The sequence below is a fragment of the Hippoglossus stenolepis genome, chromosome 8 (assembly GCF_022539355.2).
Source record: "Hippoglossus stenolepis isolate QCI-W04-F060 chromosome 8, HSTE1.2, whole genome shotgun sequence".
Lineage (NCBI taxonomy): Eukaryota > Metazoa > Chordata > Actinopteri > Pleuronectiformes > Pleuronectidae > Hippoglossus > Hippoglossus stenolepis.
In genome coordinates this window covers 5632232-5653767 of record NC_061490.1, presented here as the reverse complement: position 1 = coordinate 5653767, position 21536 = coordinate 5632232, and the positions used below count along the sequence as shown (strand labels likewise).

The following is a 21536-nucleotide window of genomic DNA, read 5'->3' as shown; positions in this document are numbered from 1 at the left end:
CTTCTTAAATCATTGTATGACCAAATAAATAAATTAAACAATTAAATTGGTATATTTCCTTCAACTCCAGAGATCTGAGCAGGAAAGGTGCAGTTTTCTACCATTAACTACAAAGGCAGCAGTAATTTAGTGTCTTCTGTGCAATTCAGTGTTAATATGCATGTGTAAAAAAAAAATCCTGTAATAGACAGTGAAGTGCTATAATACATATTATTACTAATAATACGGATTCTTATTATTATTGTTATTATTATTATTATTATTATTATTATTATTATTATTATTATAATTAAGTCACATTGTATAAATATTACTCTAGCATGTTAAATTCAAAGGAAGATAACTCTGCACATTATAATATATTAATAACTACGTTTGGACACCAATAATCAACTTTTCTTATTCTGACATTATTTTGATCATCATGTTTAGCTGTGTTGCTCATAGAATATCAACAAATCCACATTATGTTATGCCTCAAACATTCCAACCAGAATTTCAAAACGTTATTGTGAAATATATATAATGCTTGATGCAACAATTTTTCTTTTGAATTTTGCAAAAGCTATAAGTCTTACTCTTCCATTTTGTTTAAAGTTAAACTAAGGACATGTGTCACCAAGCAGTCGGTAATGGCCAAACATCAATGTCACAAAAGGCTATGAAAACTAAAAGATGTTATAATAAGATAAAGCAGTCTACATGTTTACATGAATCAGGGGTGAACTCAGGGGCCCCTCCTGAAATCTAATTGGCCCCTGAAGTGCCCCTGCCCCGTCAGTGGTCTTTAATACACTCGTCACTTGTTAAGACTTTTTATTTGCTAAGCTTTTTTGAAGAACCAAAGTGTGCTTGAACAAGTGACAATTTTCAAAATATATTTAATGATGTGTGGCTCTGCTCAAATCTATAGGGCAGGCTGAATCTATGGAGTTTACTGAATCTTTGGAGCTGACTGAATCTATATAGAGTTTACTGAATCTATAGAGTTTACTGAATCTATAGAGCTGACTGAATATATAGAGTTTACTGAATCTACAGAGTTTACTGAATCTATATAGAGTTTACTGAATTTATGGAGTTTACTGAATCTATAGAGCTGACTGAATCTATATAGAGTTTACTGAATCTATAGAGCTGACTGAATCTATTGAGTTTACTGAATTTATGGAGTTTACTGAATCTACAGAGCAGACTGAATCTATAGAGTTTTCTTGAATCTATAGAGCTGACTTAATCTATAGAGCAGACTGGATATATAGAGTTTATTGAATCTACAGAGTTTACTGAATCTATAGAGTTTACTGAATCTATGGAGTTTACTGAATCTATAGAGCTGACCGAATCTGACACTGTGTCCACGTGTCTTACTTCGATTATTGATTATTCTGGGTATGAATTTATTTAGGTTGAGGTAATCATGCTGTTTACATGGCACAGTCTTCGGCTTATTGTCTCAATCGGGTTGATATCAGAATATTGTGTCCGTGAGAAAGGAAAATGCTCATAATCAGTTTATTTTGAAAGTACTTCCACCGGATGTGCCTCCATGTTTTCTGTACCTTGACTCCGCTGCGCTCAGCCGCTTTGTTTGCATCCAGCGTTTCTCAGGCTGGTTTCACATGGAGGCGAAGTGAGAGTCAGAGAAGTTTAGAACCACGGATCCTCGGGGCTGACGGACTGAATCACAGCCGCTGAACTCACCTCCTCACTCGGCCGCTGTGTCGCCTCAGAGCCGGTGGATTTCACAGCTTCATATCCGGTTGGCATCGTATCGTTTCTGCTCAAATTGCGAGTGAAGTGAGGCGCGAGGAGCTGAACAGAGAAATCGGAATAATTTGGTCTCCTGAGGTGAGTCGGATCTTTACAGGGCATGCGGACTCAGTCGTTTTCAAGTTTCATAGTCATGTGGAGATGATAAAACTGGAGCAGGTGCAGAGAGAGAGAGAGAGAGTCCCACAGTTCGGTAACTCGTGTGGTGTCTCACTCTTTCTGTTACTTCACACTATAACTTCATACATCGGATGTTTTCATGTGATCTCTGGATGAACAACACATTCATTTTGTTTGTGCTGTCTCAGGTCAGCTGCACCGTGTGGGCTCCTGGTTTCTGTTCTCTGATCTGTTACTTCTGTTTTTCTTTGTCTCACTCTCTGTAATAAGACTGATGCCTAATCCTGTCGCAGTAGATCTGCCTCCACTCATTAAGAGTCTCTCTCAGTCTGATCTACTCTCACAGACTTTGTCCATTAATGCCCAGTGACATGAGCTGAGTATTAGTCACCTGGTTAATAAAAAATATATATATATATATATATATATATATATATATATATATATATATATATGAATAAAGTTTGAGTTTATGAAAGTTTTTTGTTAGCCAATTACTTGTGTTAACCAATTATAAATATTACTGTAGCATGATAACCTCAAACTCTGCACATTGTGGTTCTTTTACATATATTGGTTACATCTAGTTACATCTAGTACATGAAGTGCACACACTTTAAAAGTACAGTAATGGTGATATCTTGATTTATATAGCACCCTTCAAAACAGCCGCTACACAGTGCTTCACAAAGAGGCAAGGCATCTTTATTTGTGTAGCACATTTCAACAACAAGGCAGTTCAAAGTGCTTTACATACAGTATTAAAGGCATCTCGACAAAAAGCAAAAAACCAACCATAATATTAAAAAGGAGCATTTAAATAGAGAATAAAATTAAATCTTATATACTAGATTGAAAGTATCAGTGCATTGTAAGAAATTTGTAATTATTGGAGTTAATAAAAGTCCGTGGCAAACAGGAAGATCTTCAGCATTGACTTAGCAGAACTAAGATCTGCAGCAGACCTGCACTTCTCTGGGAGTTTGTTCCACACAGAATCTGAACGCTGCTTGTCCAGGTTTAGTTTTATCTCTGGGGACAGAAAGCAGACCTGTTCCTAAAACCTGAGGGGTCTGGATGTTTCATAACGTAGCAGTAGAACAGAAATATGTTTTGTCCCAGACTGGGAGCCAGTATAAAGATCTGAGAACTGGAGTGATGTGGTCCACTTTCTTGGTGTTAGTGAGGACTCGAGCAGCAGCCTTTTAAGATTTAGGATTTTTAGAGAGACCTGTAAACACACCATAACAATATAAGTCGGCTGAAGATAAATGTTTTTTTCCAATCCTGCTGAGACATAAGTCCTTTAATCCTCGATATGTTCATTAAGATGGTAATAAACCGACTTTGTAGTTGTGTTTATTTGGCTGTTTAAGTTGTGGTCTGAGTCTATGACTCCACCAACATCTCTGGCTTGGTTTGTGGTTTTTGACTTTACTGTGCTGACTTTTAATTGTTCCTCCCTATCTCCAAAAACAATGAATTCAGTTGTATCTTTGTTTAACTGGAGGAAATTCGGACTCATCCAATTGTCGATTTATTCTATGCACTTAGTCAATACTTGAATGGGATTATAGTCCCCTGGTGGTATGGTTATGTAAATGTGTGTGTCGTCTGCATAACTGTGGTAATACAATTTGTTGTTGAGAGAGTGGGAGCATTTAGATGTTGAAGAGGACAAAATAAAAACAAGAATATGAAACAAAGACCAGATGCAAATTAAGACAATTTCAGCAAATGATATAATGATTTAAAATCAAAGACAGCAGATAAAATAGTACTAATTTGAAAGTAATGGCAAAAGAAAATGATAAAAGAAACATCAGTATTAGTAAAAGTATGTTTTTGGAGAAGATTTGAAAAAGTTTTAAGTCTGACTTCCTCAGATAAGCTGTTGCAGTATTGAGGAGTCAGAGGTTTTCATTGAATCTGAGCTGTGCACGAGGGTCTCTCAGCCAGTTCTGAGACGCTAAATAAGGCTTCAGTTGGTTTTGCCAACTAACTGCACATGAGCTGAGTGAGGCCTGCGTACTGTCTCACTACTTACACGCACGCACTCACGCACACAGTGAGCCTCGTGGTGTTAACACAGAGACTTCTGACAACGTTCCCACAGCCAAGCAAACAGATAGCTCATATTTCTGACAGAGACACTGACAGATGGGCTGTGGTGCGTTGTGTTTGTTCTTATCTGACCTCTGTCTCGCCGCGCACACACACACACACACACAGAGTTGTAGCACATGGTAAATAAGTTATCCTGGCCGGACCTGTGATTTCACAGTGTATTTTTAACTGCATCTCTCCCCTTTCACATAACACAAACATGAATTTGTTTATTATGGTTTCACATTCAACTAAGTACAAGCAGAAATTATTATATTCAAATATGTATTAATATTACATAACGATAGTGCAAATGTTCTGTTCTGTAAGCACATAGACAGTAAGTGTGATAGAGACTGATCAAGGCCTTGTATATTGCACCGTACTCACAGGTTCTTGCTTCAATTCATTTATTCTGAGCAAAAATAGAAATGAGTCAATAGGCTGCACGAGATCCTTTGGTCTGCCATCACTGTAACACAGCCCATCTGAGTGTTAAGTGTTCACACATTTAAGCCTCTCTCTTTTGATGTGTTGTCTTTGAGCTTCTGTAAAGTCAGCACGTTCTCATTATAAACTTTAGTGTTCTAACAGTTATCAACCTTTGTCTGTCCCAGTAAAATCTGCAAAAAGTCCTTGAATTGGAAAGTGTGTGAACACTGACAGTGGTAGACATTTCTGTGAAAGGATAGAAAAGGTCAAAGGTTGCTTTTATGAACAGGACCCTCAATATTAACTTGGCTCATTTTACAACACACTATCACTAACCTTATGGATATATGACTTGCTGAGCTATGTCATGTAAAATCAGACGATAAAAACACCTCATTATCAGGTTTTAGATGAACATTAACTTTACTGTTCCTCAGTGAAGGGATTTTATTTTAGCGTTTCCTCTGGGATTTATTCTTGTTTACCTTATGTTGACTTGACACTGTGACAGGACTGATATGTTGGCACATCAATGACCATTTATTTCACCAGTAGTAATAATGGCAGTAACAAATATTTAAGCTTCAAACAAGCAGAAGAATAGCTCAAGTATCTGATTGTTTTCAAAATGATTTGGTACAATCATGTAAGACAAGAACTAAAGTCAAAGTAAAGTTCCTCTAATGGACATTACATATCAGGGTCTGTCCTGGATGTGGTTTCCTCCTGTCTCCCTTGAGCACAGCTTTCCAACATGTGGCACACACGGTCATGATCGTCCATCAGTTCTTTTCCACTGGAAGAACAACTTGCTTGTATCTTCTCGGTTGCACAGAGCTCCTCAGGTGTTCATCTCTGGCGTCACATGAAGGGATTTAAGTGATTTGGGAAAAAACGTCTCAGTTTCCTTTGACTGATCATGTGACTCATTGGTCTTCACAATGTCCTGTGAAGACGACTGAACTGAGACTGTGTGAGTCCATGTTAGTGATGGACAAATGACTTATTAATGTGTAGTAAATGTACTGTTGAAGTACATTTATTGTACGCTGAATGTGAGTGAGGGACAGAGTGCTCTCATGAATGTATGAAACCAGGCAAATTACCAGTTGCCATTACCAGTGATCTTAAAGTAACTTCATGAATTATTAACTCCAAAAGTGTTTGGTGGACTCAAGCGCTTCATCCACCCCTTCATCGGCAGAGTGGTGGGTCGATAATGAGTGAATTTTCATTTTTCGGTGAACTATCCCTTTAAGCCCCTTTTCCACTGGTCAAAAAACCCACTAACTCCCTTTCCCATCTGACGTTTGTCTGCAATAAGAATGGATACACTCCCAGAGCAAATGACTCTGCAGTGAGACAAGTTTTTTATCGGCTCAGGCTCCAATCAACAGTGATGGAAACATCCCACCCTGGTGACCATGTTCGTTTCTTCTTCTTTATTTTGGTGCAACGTTATGACACGCATTGAACTCCCGGGAGTGGATAAATGTGGACGTTTTGTACTTGATGATGATGTGAACATGACTCACGAGGGGAGAAAATGGGGTTAGGGTCAGTGGGGTAAGTAAGTCTATGACCTTATTAAAAAATATATATATAAAAAAGCGTATTCCCACTAATTTGTGTCTCGGCCAAAGCAAAGATTTTCTCCGAACTTACTTTCGTTACTTAATTTGTTCCGTTTTTTATGAAGTTTTGACCATTTTGAAGCAAAATAAAAGTGTCTTTTTAAATTAAGTGTAATTTAAAAAGGAACAACATTCTTGTATCAGCTCTGTAGTATCAGTTTCTTTTGGAAGTTCTCTTATCCATGTCACTGCTGCTTCTGACTAAAAAGTTGTGTTTTCGATTTCATCTCTGCTCAAACGGAAGCTATTGGAATATTGATTGGATGCATTGATTGTAAAGTGTCTGACAGGAAGTTCTGCGGCCTGGACGCGTTCATTTACAACTTCACTCTAAATCATTACATTTTGTTGAAAGTTGCTGTGAACATTTAACATTGAGAAATTACATTTTTAAATCCACAACAACCATTTTAGTGTCACTATTGTTCACTTTGAATTAGGTTGTAAAACAAATACTGACACTGAACGGTTTCAGTCTAAATAATGTAACATTATAGATACATATAATAACATTAGCATTTTGCTTAGGGAAAGACAGAAGGACTTTCACCCACTCTGATTCTGGGAGAAAAGGAGGTTTATGCACTGAACTTGTAACATTTAATCAAACAGTAGACGTTTGAGCTTTAACACTGCTTTAAGCATGGCTCCTGTGTAATGAAGCTGTTTTAAGGTAATGTTGACATTTTAGTTTTCAATAGAATCCTATGTTTACTGTAGGCCCCTGGTTTATAATGACCAGTGATTTGTATTGCAGAAGATTAACATATGTAGGTCCTCTCACCATGATGTTGTTATGGAGACAGTTACATATTAACAGGCTTCTATATGGACCTGCTCCCATCTGTCAGTGTTTCAATAATAGGTCCTGAAGCAGTTTATTTTTCAAACGTTCTGTCCCCTGTAAAGAATCATCCCCCCGAGGGCTTCACAGCAAAGAACATTCACAGGAAGTTGTTTATGGTGTATACAGTGTTTCCTATGTCCTATAGCTCCGAGCCAGTCAGTCTCGGCATGTGAGCGTGCTTACAGACAGACGGCCATCGGAAATGCTTGTGCATCAGTTTGTCCTTCTGTATTCCATTAACCAGAACACACACACACACACACACAAGGTCACACACATTACATGATAGAAAGCAGCTCTACACCCCCAGTCAAAGTGGTCTGCATTATACTGAAAGTAAGAGAATCCCCTCCAGCAAGGAAAAAACCTCCGCTGCTTAAAAGTGCTGTTGTGGCATGTATTGTGAATTGACATATTGACTATTAGAGTAAAGTGCCGAAAAGTGTTTTGGCAAATAAGCTGCATCTGTGCACGGCTGATGGATGATAAGACAATATCTAATTATCACAATGTCATTTTTATTAATTGCAACACAACAAAAGTCCAATATATGTATCGGTGTTATGCTTATGAATTGTGTAAACACCGCGAGGAGGTTTAACACATAACTAATCAAGGTTTTGCTGTCTGTCAAGTGTTGGTCATTTTCTGCTCATAAAGTAGAGTTACTCAGGAGCAGAAATTAGTCTTTAAAGTTCAAATAATATTGTAAACATTTTCAAATTTCAATTAGAAATAAATGTTTTAATTTTGATAATAAATAATTAATTAAACGACAACCAAGTCACAGAGTTGACGTGTAAACGATGTATTTGTCGTCATTACTACTCAGTCTCTGTTCTTGCACTTGTTTGGCAGCTGTGTCTAGCAACAACAGATCTTAGATGGTGGTTGTTATATGGAAACAAACTCAAGTGAACTTGCAGCTACACTGCTCTATTTCTAGTCTGGTTTTCTTTCATCATGTAAATGGAATTAGCTTTTGTACGACAGACAGCTAAGATCAAACGACTCAAGATCATAAAAATTCATAAAAAACGAATAAACATGTTAAAACTACTGTAAAATATAGGTTCTGGCAAAAATACATTGAAGTAAATGTGGTTTTGTGAAAACATCAGGTCTTCCTTAATAATACGTTTCTCTGTTGCAGTACTCTTACAAACACCATAATACATTTACATTGTCTACGTCTCTGAATCTTATCAGTGCCTCACTGAACATACTAACTGTTATATGGCTCCATTGGAGACATGCATGTCATAAAGGAGTCAACACACACGCACATATCTTTAGTTTGAATGCTGCCACATTTCCCACAGAACCTCATTTTAGTGTTGTGACTATTTCTGTAGAATTTGAACATGAGACTCATGGGCATATCTGTTGAAAGGCTGCCAGTGTGCTCATGTGATCCAGATGCACTTTAATTTCTCAAAACATTTGTGATTTTTTATATTTCTGTGTTTCTGCATATCTGTGAAGAGACCCCACACACACACACACACACACACACACACACACACAGGCTGCAGATAGTAGAGTTCTTCTCGCAGATTATCACAGAACACATTCTTCAATTTTGACTTCATTGTTGCAGAAGAAGCGATGGAAAACATAAATATTAATTCACAAGGTTCGTAGGGTAGATGTCAGTTGGAGAAGGAGAGCTTGGGTGGTGCGGCTCCTCTATGAGCAGGAGAATGAATCTCTGTGGTCTGTGTTGTAATGTCCATATTGTTGCAGTTTAGAGCACAGAGAAATCCTGCGTGGGAAAGAGACTTCATTACTTGACTGTTCTCAGTCACTGGACTCTAGAATGAAAACAAATTTTCTTTACACTAATGGGCATTTGGGGGGTTATTAAGAACAATTGAAGCTGTAACTAGTGGTGTCGTGGTTTCTAGGGTCTCAGTGGTTTTAATATGAGTAGGTCAACTCTTCCAGAGATTAGGGGCAGCCACTGTAAAGTCTATTTTTGAGTCTATTTCTTGGGACATCAAGAAACCTCAGGTTGGTCAACCTCAAGTGTGCGGGATGGAGTGTGAAGAACGGTGCATTAGTTCAATTAAATAAAGTGGTGCCAGCCCATTAAAAATATTTTTAAAAAAGCAATTCATTCCTAAAATCAAACCTGAATTTGAGGGATAGTCAATGAAGAGACGCCAATACTGGTGTAATGTGATCACGCTTTCTTTTAGCAGTGAGAGGGCGAGCTGCTGCATTCTGTATTAACTGCAGATGACATCACCTACCAAATGTTTAGATGGCCATATTCTCACATACCTTTCCCTTTGAGACCAAGAGTTTAGTATCTGGACAAATACTGTATGTCATTGCATGTAAAAAAAAACTGCACTGCAAACATTACAAATCAAGAAAGAATGAATTTCTGTTGTCTTTTAAAGAAATTAGGGGAATCACACCTTGTCCCTAAGAGAGAAAATTGCAATTACTATTGTGTTTTTGAGCACTTGCTTCCTCTAAACTGGATTCAGCCCAGCCTTGTCATTGTGAGGCTCAGTGGGAATGTTGTGGCTATAACATGTTTGATTCTGGTGCTGTTGATCCTGATGCTTTTGAACTTTAGTGGGTAAATACAGTACTGTTTGGTCAACATTACACTAATTATAATGTTATTAATTCAGGGGATCAAGCTATGAAGTGAAAGTTGAGTTTATAACAAGTCCTATGATTCTGTGTAGTGTTTAGGAGGTTAGAACAAACACGATGCAGGAAATTCTCGTCAGGTCCTGATATATAGAACACGAGGGTCTAAGCAGCCTGTCATACGTTTTGTTTTGCAGTGACTGTATGGTGTGTTGTCATTAGCAACAGTGTTTGGGCATTTCGCGGTCCTCTTAAATAATGGAAACTTCATGACCTAAATTTTGCTTCCCACAAGGCATCAGGTTCTGACTCAGTATGTCTAACTAGAGAGGAGGGTGGAAAAAGAAAGATGGAGAGAAAGAAAGGAGAAACACGGACGGAGGAAAGGAAGGTGTGGTACAACAGAAAACCTCAGCTGTGTTATTTAGTGATGATAGAGAGTGAGTCGGGGTGAACATGTCAAGAAGCTTGACTTGAGGTGTGTGTGTGGTCCAGGTATTACTCATGTTGTGGGGACTTTTAGGACATTGAGGTAAGAGATAGGCAAGTAGTAACTGTAATGTCATGTCCTTTGAAATCATGGAGACATGACTACGTGTGTATGCGCTGAAGGGTTGAACTATTAATAGAAACTTAGCCGAGTTCCTCAGCAGTGTGGGGCTGGGTGTTTTGACTGTGTTGTACTTGTGTTGCCCTCTTTAGCTTTTCAGCCAAGTTTATTGTTATAATTGACAATTATAGAATTATCTCACCCGTTGTTTAGTTCATCAGTGGCTAAATATGGGGAGGGGTCTTGTTGAATTGGTGTCCGGACGATAATCAGCTTCACTCCAAGCACAACTCTCTCAATATTCCGGTTTGAGTTATAAAAGCCGTTGTTTTATATCATCTGAAGTGTTCTTAGTAACGTCGAGTCATCACTTTTTTTGTTCTGATATGATCGTTTTGATGCTTTAAGTTAATATATTTACTTGCTTCATATTGCATGCATTGGATTCATGAGATTCAAACATACACACAGTAAAGAGGTTATTATGGGTGACTAGACACCTGCTAAATGCAACAGGGATAGAACAGACATTCTGATTTTGTCATTTTAGGCTGTTTATATATATATTTTATACGTTTCTAATATTATATCTACCCCCCTTATGAGAGCAACAGAACATTAGATTAGTGCACTTGTATCCAATATTACAATTATTGCCCCTGTCATTAAAATAAATCTATATCCTTCTGACACATTGTGAGCAAACAAAGGACATTATAAACATATGACTTATTATGGGACTGTTGTATTAAACCTAATAAACTGATAACAGTGTGAAGTAGAGTCACTCACATCTATAATTATCCACACTTGAGCACGTGCTCTGTGTATGAAGCAGTCATTATGCAGATGATTTTGACCCGACGTCTATAAATACTACTGCTTAGTGTGGTTTAGGAAACAGGAAGGTAAAAATAATATATTGTATATACATATTAAACAAATGAGTTTTATATTTAGTAAGCCTAATGCACGTTTCATTTTTATATTACAAATGTCATTCATAACAGTAACTGGTTGCAAATTAACAGTCTTCTTCTCTTTTCTCCTGCAGGTATTCATTGAAAAGCTTCTGTAAAGCCAAGTGCATTGTTCTGGTTCTGCACCCGGCGCAACCTGTCTCGTGCTGGTGAGACACTTCAAGTCCAATAATGCACTCAGGAAGAATCTAGTTTGTCCCATTTTACTTTTGGCAAGTCCAACTTTAGTCCATGGCTGGTCCCGCCTTAAATCGGTAACCACTCGGCGTCAAGCTGGACCCGAAGACTCCTCCTCCCCACACCTGCTCCTGCTCCACTGCCCCACCCCCTAATCTGTCTTTGGACCACATATGCACGTGTCATCTCTACAACCCACGGCTCCCATTGGCAAGTGAGGTGGAGGAGTATGTCAGTGAGACTGAGAGTCTACCGGCTGCACTCCAGGAGTTCGCGGCCGCCTACAGAGATGCAGAGACCATTACAGGTAATGTTGCGTGCATGTGTTAAAACCATATGTGGACAATTGCACTGGAATCCATAAGTCTTTGCACGACCATACTATAAAATTCTAAAGATGATTTCACCCAATTATAAGTTTCCAACAATAACAGACATTAAGCTCTGATGGTTTAGAATAAGATGGGAGGATCATTGCAGGCTGAAGATGTGGGGGGGAAAGAGTGTGTGTGGTGTGTGTAGCTGTGAGAAACTGTCCCTCTCTGTGACCCCTCTGTCTCATGTCACATCCTGTCAGTGAAGCAGCTCTATGGGTCCTCAGCTCATTGTATAAACCAGCACTGGAACGAGAGAAGGGCTCCCAGTGGACAGTCTCTGTCAACTCTTTCACTCACCCCCCTCCTTTTTCCCCTCTCCACCATCCTCCTCTCCAGGGGAGCAGAGAATCACTAATGTCTTGTCTCCAGTGTTCAGACTTTAGCTCTGCCGTGGCACATCCTCTTTCTTTGCGCAGTCTGAATTAGATGCTTCTAACAGCTGATGTGATGTCACAGAAAAGATGAGTGTGTGGCGATGCTAACAGTTTAATCACGCAGCAGCCTTGAATGTCCCATGCCCACATTTTTTGAAAAAAAAACTGATGATGGACAAATCTTTTAGAATCAGCCTCTAAAGTCGTCATACAAGACGGAGCTGAGACTGTAGTAAGACTGTGTGGGCATTAGAATAAGTGCATGAGTCCAGGCTGTCCAGCAAAGTCTCTATCTGATAAGTGCAACCATGCTATGTCTCCACTAAGTGTAATGAGAAACATCTGAATCTGGCCTGGCCACAGTAAGGTGATAAAGATTTCCAAGCACGTGTACAGCGCTTGAATGAAGAGTGAGTTCAGCAGGGATTTGGGTTATGGCAGTTCCTCACTCACACAAATTACAGGAAAAGGTCCTCCCAAACACACACACCCCCCTTGACCCTTAGTTCCTTGTATTGTTTTCAACATAAGGTCCCCTTAGGCAACAATGTTTCTTACCTTGAATACAAACACATACTTGGCCCTGCAGTCCATCCATCCATCCATCTGTTCAACTGTAGTGCAGTGTGGTGATGTACTTAAGTACATTTTTCATGTATCTGTACTTCACATGAGTATATTTATTTTACTCCACTACATATATCAGAAAATATCTGTACTTTCTACTCCACATTTTTACAATGCAATTTGTTACATGTTCACATTGATGAAGAAACATCGAAAATTGATTCTGATTCTGAAGAGGACTCTGAAGAGGCCTCTGCTGAGACTCAGCCATAATGATGTAGTAGACTGTTGCATTAGGGAATAAGCAAGTACCTTACATTTAATAATTAAAGTATATTTAAAAGCAACAACTTAATTTGACTCAAGTAGAAAAATGAATGTAGTACATTTAATTTTACTTGAGTACGTTTTTATCTCTTTATTTGTGTTGTCTGTTTGCATATTCTGGTCCATATGCTGTGAGGGAACACTAACTTTATCATGTCCACTGAATCAGTTCATTAATGGCTACTAGAGCCGGACCAATTTATCGGTTTGCCAATATTAGCCTCTCAGAGTCATATGGTGAGAATCGGCATTAGTCCGAATTTCACCATTATATCAATTAAGTATGACCTGTAATTGCAGAGACTGCAGATTTGATCTTTTCATCAAATAATTCAGTTCAAAGTTTATCACTCTAACAGCCAGTAATGCATCTACTTCTCCAAAGATGGTGAGTGCAATATCTGCAAAGCAAAAATAAGCCAGAGGTCTATATCTCACATCGTAGGAATGTAAAAAATAAATTTAATTTCTTCATTTCAGTTTTTTTATAATGTAGTTTATGGTTAAACTGTGACATATCAAGACTCAATTTTCTTTGACATGAAGTTTTGATAATGACATTTTATAAATATACAAAAATCCCCCAAATCCATTTAATGGCTGCTACTACTGCATGCCACTAAACCATGCTTATGTAAGCAGATGTTGGACACATGAAAAGGATGTAACACAGTATAGTGCAGTCAGTCTCAGTCGTCCTGCAAAGCGTGTTTGATGCTTATTATGACCAGTTCTGCTCAAACTGTTTCTTTATCTTCATCAAGTGCTAAAAATATATTTAGATTCCACGGTCCCAGAGGCGTTGCTATTTCAGTTTGTTTGACTTCAATGTCGGCCAAAGTCTTGTATTCTCATGTGTAAAGATTTTTATTTGTTGCTGTCAAAGTTTAAATGACAAGAGAAGCTAAACTATTCGGTTGTTGATTTCAAACTGACCAAGAGTGGTTGCATGTTGGTGCAACAGCCAATAGAGCAACACTCGTATTTTGTAAAATCACATGTGGAAATGTCATTCTGTGGTAATATCTGCTGTAGTCACGTGTCTTTAGCAGTACAGTCGTTCAGGAGCAGGACTGTGGAGGTGGTTAAGTCAGTGCTGCCATCTGCTGGTATGATAAGAACAGTATAACAAACTTTCTATTCTAAGTTAGTTCTGTAACTGTTCTTCCACCTCATCTTTCTTTATCTCTTTCTGCCTACTTATCTAGTTGAACGTGTGTGTGTGTGTGTGTGTGTGTGTGTGTGTGTGTGTGTGTGTGTGTGTGTGTGTGTGTGTGTGTGTGTGTGTGTGTGTGTGTGTGTGTGTGTGTGTGTGTGTGTGCGTGTGCGTGTGTGCTTTCACAAAGTCTGCAGGAAAAATGAACACAAAGAGCTGAATGGAGCAGCTCATTGCCATGGGGGCAGTTCCTGGGCGTAAGGTTGATTCTCCGTGGTTACCAGCCAACGGTGATGTAAAGAGTTGAGTAACTGTGAAATTATGGGATGCTTGGCGAGGAAGAGAGGGATCAGGAACAAACAGGCAGACAGAGAGGAGACAGAGGCAAAGTTATGTAAGTGGACGAGCAGTGCAGAATTCAAACTGCTGAGTCTGCTGCCTGACTCTGATCCAACCGAGGCGTGCTAAAACAGCCATTGTGTTGACTTTGGTTCTTGTTCACTCGTTTCATACGCACAGTCGAGATGCAGCTACGTAACGTGAAACTATGTTGACCTGGCTGTTGGCGTCGCGATAAAGTGAGCAAAACTATTATGTTTGTGTTGGGAAATTCACTTCTGTGTGCTGTTACATCCGTCTGTCAGAGTATTTGACCTTATTTGAAGAGTGTTGTCATTTTGTAGGATTTTAAATGAACTTGCTGTACTTAAGAACTATACCTTTGTCATGGATACAGTGTTTTTGTACATGAAGGTGTAAATGATCCACTGTAGCAACACCAGTAAAGAGACTGGTTAACTGCATCCTCAACAGGCTGATCTGCGTGTGTTTGGTGGTTGAAGACAGTGACACATTTGGCCAGATTAGTTTCACCCTGCAGCACAGAGGCAGAAAAGTAGGCACCTTGTTTTCTCTCTGTGTTGTGAAAGGTTGTATGACGTCGCGTGTTTACATATCTGTTACAGCCTCATGTCCTGTCATGTCTGGGCCTCCTCCTCACTTGATTGTTTCCAGCCACTACATTTGTGGATGCTACATAACACAGGATATTTGAAAATGTAGCTTTATTTAATTTTAAAGAAATACTTTGTCCATTTATCAGTTTTCTACTGAATACTTCAGTGGCACAGTTTAGTGATATAACATTGTACTAGATCCCGTTCAGACCTGGTATTAACATCCGTCCTGAGTGATCAGATCACAAAAGGTCAGCACTAAGTACCATTTACATTCTCTTCGCTGTGTGAACGTAAATGTTTCCTGGGCCACATATGAAGGACTAACTACTCAGCTGACGTCCTCTGACCCGCTACAGCTTAAACATATTTTCACTTCTCAGTGTGCATACGTTGATTTGTATGTGAACACCATCACACTATCAACACTGATCATCATTTGTTATACTTTTCTTAGATTCTTGAAATCTTTCTTCGGCATTCATTCATTCAGTCCTTCCTGACTCCGCTCACTCTCTTTCTCTATCACTCTCTGGCTTGTGTCGACACACAAACATTGTCATTGGAAAAATCTTTGAACAATTTTGTCATCGCGAACACAAATGACAGTTGTGATGATTTGCATGTAATAACAGGAGACACATGTAGCTGTGAACAGACAAATTTAGCCAGACCGCTTGTGATCGGATCTCTCAGGACAAACCTTGATACCAGGTCTGAGCAGGGCCTTATTTTCTAACTTACTGGTTTTGGATCAGTGTCTCTAACGAGATCAAATGGGCAACTATCTTGACTGACACCCCCAACAAATCATTGAAATTACATTCAGTAACCTTAACCCAATGTCATGTAATGTGATGGTTCTCCACACGTGCAACTGACCTTTTACTATTTTTGGTTTAAAGCTAGTTTCCCTATGACTGAACATGTGCCACTTCCCTTTCCTTGGACTGGTGCTAATTTGGTGCTAATTATCCTTATTCAAGCTAACACCTTGGTGAAGACCTGTGCACACACACTGGACTCAGACATTTACAGTGTTAGTGACATCTGAACACCTCAGTACAGCCATCCTCACGTACACGTCATAGACAGTGTTATTTGACCACGTCGACGTACTCTCCTGTATTTCATGTGCGGACGCCCTGTAAGCGGCAGCAGCTTTCAACTGTAGCCCAGTCTATTTCTGAACAGGCCCTAGCTGCAGCTGCATCATAGAAGTATTTGGTTGTATGGAGTGGGTGTGGAAATACTTGATGGGACTTTTATCATCAAAGGACAGTGATAGTCTAAAAAGCAGAAACCACCAAGAGGCCACCAAGTTGCTGACTTACACAAAGGAGGATGTGATGGGAAATTTGAAAGTACAGCAGATTTTTTTTTTTTTTTCCGTCTCCTCACTCACATGTTATTATGGATTGGTTTCATCATACACCAGTAACAAGTTATATTCAGAGGTGTTCCTAAAAACTAATAAAAGCTCTTTTGAATTAAACATTTTGATATTTCTTTCTAAACTTGATGTGACACAGCCTAACCAGTCACGTTTAAAGGAAATTGAGAAACACACTCACAAACACTTGCTTTTTAGACCACTTATTATTCCTCATCTAATTCTTTTGTACACTGGCTTAGGTATACGTTTGCTGCCAGATGTTGGGATCTGTTAGGATTACATGGAAAACACACTGAGTGGAGTTTTGGCAGCTTTTCTTCTGCAGCTTGGCTTGTGTTGTGCAGGCCATGACTATCGCTGTGTGACAGTGTTCAAATCCGCTCAGATGACCTGTTGCTCAGCAGTGAATACTGCTTTAAACTTGCACTTCTACTCTTCAGAATTAAACAGTAGCATAGTCTCATCTGTAATCAGGTCCATGTATCCATGTTAGAGACTAATATAGAGGAATCTTCTGCCAGAGCAGCTTTAAACATGGATAGGAAAACAGTAGGAACAGCCTGGTATTATCCAAACTGTGTTTACCTAAGAGAGAGAGGGGGAGAGAGAGAGAGACCAGCTGGGTCTGTTGGGAAGAAGAGAGAGGGGGGCAGAGGGAGGTTTGGGCGGTCCATGTGGATTCCATCATTGGCATGTCAGGCATGACGAACCAGTTTGGCTCAAGACTCTCCTCTTCACTCCTCCTTCCTCTTTTCCCCGCTCTCTCTCTCTCTCTCTCTCTCCCTCTTGTTCTCGTGCTCTCTCTGTCGCCTGCATGCAGTGCCGTCCTCTAAAACTTTTACGCTCCCCCTCTCTTGTTCTTCCTCTCTCTCAGCCCTCCTACTCTCTTTCCTCTCTGTTATTTCTTGCGACCTTGCCGTCTACTGGACCAGTGGAAAATGTGATCGGAGGGCAGGGGAGTCGGCGATTGTCGGGCTTCAGGCACCATGAGTGAGTACACTGCACAGCTTGGTTTTTCTGCCAGTTTCAGCTGGTCACTGGTCATGTTTAAGACCAGTCTGGGTAACACCGGGATAGACTTCTCTCTCTGTCTCTATCTCTCAATCTTCTCTCTGTTGTGTGTTTTGTTTTTGTTCGTCAGTGAGTCACTTAGTTGTTACCTCCCTTTTCTCTCCATTGTACTTAAGGAAATATTTAGGGATGTGCCTTTACAAGTTCGGCATTTTTATTTTGTTTAAAAAGTCCGATGAATATACAAGTTCCAGTTTGGTTTGGATTTTAAACTTTGCGGTAAAAGTGTCGTGAAAAGGTTGACTCGGCTCTTCTGCAGCCTGGCAGGATGCAGCCATTCGTCTCGGGAACGGTTGAAAAGTCATATCCATGTGACTCTACAGTCTGACACCAGTAGAGTGAGGGGCTGGTTTGAATTCCGCCCATGTGCTTGTAGACTCTTCTCTCTTCAGTGACCTCATTTACCGTCTCAGTGTAGTGATACTTTACACTAACAGTGTGTGTGCAGTGTTGGGTCATGTGTCGATCAAGTGGAAAAGTTTCCTTTGTTTTGACCAAACAGTTAATGGCTCTGTGTAATTATTCATCAGTGTATTTCCATTAATGTCCTGATCTTTAGGTTGACCCTTGTCTGTGTCCTTTGCACGTGTTGCTCTGTTGATTGCTCAGATTGACAGTGTCACAGTGGCCTATTCTTACATTTGAACTTGAACTTTCTTCCTCTGGTGGCTCCTATAGCTGCTATTAATGTTGGCATGTCCCTGCAGCTTCTTTTCTCTGTGACCGCTGTCCATATTTACATTTGAAAATGTGACTTGAACTCGAACTTTCTAAGTGAAGCAGTCAAAACTTGAAATGTAGCCATCGTATGATTGTTAAATACTTAAGTTCAGTAAAAAAGTACCCCTTAATATGTCACTGCTATACAAAATTGTAAAGACGACCTGTAAGAAATATGATATGATAGTTTATTGTCTCAAACTTGTATCAAAGAACAGCAACAGAGAAAACATCACAAATAGATCAATATTCACTTCAGTCAATGACACTGTTGCCACAGACAGTGTGTTTACTTTGTACTTTGGACAGTCCTGGTTAACATGTTTTGTGCTAAAGACTGATGCAATATAACTCAGAGAAGTTAATACATTCTTTTATGATGCTTCTTTTGATTTGACAGACGGAGATCATAAAACTGAGACTATGATTTTTCTTTACCCATTACAACACACACACAATGTCCCTTTTTTCTGTCTCCATTGACCTTTTGTCAGAACACTCGGCACGAGGAGTTTGTGCTATTATTATCCTTGTCCACATCCTATCAGTCCTCGTTTTAGGAGCTGTATTGCACAGGTCATATTTCATATCAGTGCAGGAGGAAATCTTGTGAATCAGGAGTCACATCTTCTTCAGAATCAGGTTTATTTCAATACTATTTGGTTTGATTTAAAGGAGTTCTCAAACAATTTTATAGGTTGATACTTCCTAATGGTCAACTTCACAGTTTATATGGTTGATAGCTTTACCAGTGTACAGATAAAAAACAAACAAAAAAGAGGACAAAATAAAACCTTTTGCTCAAACTTAACAGAACTGTTGTCTGCTCCAGTGTCTCATGAAAATAGATTATAGGAATGTATTGTCATGGGATGAAGAATAAGAACAAGAATATCGTAGAGTCATCACAATATTCTCGGATGCACAAATTAGTTAAAAACATTATTTAACGTCATTAAACTCAGTCTAATACTTATTCCTGTGTTGAAACCTCACTGGCTGTGCTCACTGAATGATTCACCAGCTGTTGTGTGTGTGTGTGTGTGTGTGTGTGGGTTCCTTCCCTTTTCAGCACAGTCAGTCATTCAGTCTGGATTAGCAAACTGTGAGAGACAGCATTGTTTGAGAGACATAGATGGACAGACGAAGAAAGAGGGACAGACAGCAGATGAGGGCCACAGAGACAGAAATAGAGGAGGACTGTGTCTTCATTCTCATTCCGTCTAACAGCTTCTCTTTTGGACATTTCTGAAGAAAAAGTCACTCAAACCTAAACTCTTTGTGTGAACAGAGAGAATATGCTCTCTTAACATGTGTGTGCGTCTTTTAGTAGCTCACTAAAGTGATGTGTGAGCAGTGAGGCACATAGCCCAAAGCTTAGGTAAGATTATGTAGTTTTCCACTGCAGCACAGATATGTAATGTTGAGTCAGTGGTTTGAAGTTGAAGGCTCTGGACTGGTTTGGTTACCACAAAGGATTACAGTTACTTTACATTGTTACCCAGTCAGAAAAACACTGCTTGAGGTAGTTCATTTTTTACTGTCATCACTAATCCTTTATGTCTCAGCGTCTTTTTTTTATATGACTTTTCCTTGACAGCAGTGTCTCGAAGTTAGTGCGTTGACTTCCCTTCCAACCGTCCCCACTTGTACATTTAATGTTCCTTTGTCAAATTTATACTGAATCTCTATCAGCTCGCTACACAAAGAGAAGAGAAATAAATTCTGTAAAATTTAACAAAGAATAAAAACAATGTATACAAAGGAAACAAATATGTATTGTGAGGTTTGTGATACTGTTGTATTACTTTTATTGGGTTTTGAGAAAATATGAGTCTAGATAATAGGGGATATATGTGTATATATACATATGTATATCATTTTTATATTTCTCACATCATTGTTGTCATGTATCACTTCATTTGTATTATTTAATACCATCTAAGATGAGCAGTGCAGGTACTAAACTAAGCTACTAATTTAATTTGATTTACCTGAGGATGCAATTGGACATAAATGAACCTTTCCTGAGTGCTACAAAGAAGTTGTAGCTGGCTAGTTCCTGAGATGGCCACTAGAGAGCATCATGTACTTTCAATTCAAATAAACTGCTGACATGTCTTCTTTGGATTCAGCTGAAAATAGGATTATCCAATCAATTAAAATGACCAGAATTGGCACTGTGCCCATCACCAACCTTGGTCCCCGCTGATGACAACATTGCTTATTTCCACTGCCTATCTGTATTCCAAAATTAGATTTAAGAAAAATATTATTGCCAAAGAAGAAAACAATTACTGTACAGTGTCTCTCTGTGTTTTTCCTCAGATGTGTGTAACAGTACTGATTTGCCAGAGCTTGAGATCATCAGCTTATTGGAGGAGCAGCTGCCGGTCTACAAGCTGAGGGCTGACACCATCTTCGGCTACGACCAAGATGACTGGCTGCACACGCCACTGGTGGCCCCCGACTCCGCCCTCGAACTGACCACTGAACAGATAGAGGAGACCCTCAAATACTTCTGTAAGTCCATCATATACTCTTCTAATATTAATGGATATGTTGCTGAAATGTTAAAAGCTCAAAACTGAAGTCACACTAGAGACAGAAAAATTGACTTTTAGATTTAACCTTCACGAAACTTTTATTGAACAGTGACATTGAGGATTTAAGATGGAGATGTTTGAGATTCAAGATTCATATTGACCTTGACTGAGCAGCAATCAGAGAGGGAGAAAGGGAGAGAGAGATATGGCCAAATGCCCGTCACAGTGTGGCTGTGACGGCTGGTCATGGTTGCCACAACAAACACACCTGACCGGTCTCTCTCTTACTCTCCGGTGGCTGCTGTTTTGCACTCACTGCTCTGTTGTGTTGTTATGCATGTGTCTGATCAAAGTAAAAGTTGTCTTGTGGTTGCCCTCAAGCCACACACGCACTCTCTTGCATTCAAATGCTTCACACAGGCAGGCTTACACGTGCACAGTGCACACACTGCACAAGACACACCAAGGAAACGTAAAGTGTTTTCTTTTTCACAATAAATTATTCAGTTCTAATTCATGTCGGTTTAAAGAGATACTCAGAGTAAAAATAGGATTCTAAAAATAGGCTGAGCGTCTTATAAATAGGCTCAACGAAGAATTGTAACTTTACCTCGAGTCCCCATGCCGACATGGACACCTCGGACTTGACATTGATCAGTCAGCCAGGCTAAGAGGCAATGACAAGGCCTTGTTACATCAGAAACAATACAGGATATTCTGCTAGGGCTGCTTTACTAAATATACAACATTACTTGTGTGGTTTATTGTAACTGTATTAGTTCCAATTCCTTATCCAGCCCCACTGGAGGCACATTGC

General features: G+C 39.4%; 1 protein-coding gene across 3 annotated transcripts in view; it reads left to right on the top strand.

The window, feature by feature from the left end:
- Positions 1 to 1590: 1590 nt before the first annotated feature.
- LOC118114256 (trafficking kinesin-binding protein 1) overlaps positions 1591 to 21536 on the top strand; it is a 47201-nt gene continuing 27255 nt past the window's right edge. The window contains exons 1-4 of one of the 3 annotated variants that reach the window (XM_035164597.2): positions 1591 to 1851; positions 11127 to 11536; positions 17257 to 17372; positions 20502 to 20696. In XM_035164597.2, coding sequence (XP_035020488.1) covers positions 17369 to 17372; positions 20502 to 20696 — 199 coding nt within the window. In that variant the 5' untranslated portion in view covers positions 1591 to 1851; positions 11127 to 11536; positions 17257 to 17368. Of the gene's footprint in view, positions 1852 to 11126; positions 11537 to 17147; positions 17373 to 20501; positions 20697 to 21536 lie in introns of those variants that run through there. The other 2 variants (XM_035164599.2, XM_047341014.1) reach the window with 2 other exon arrangements.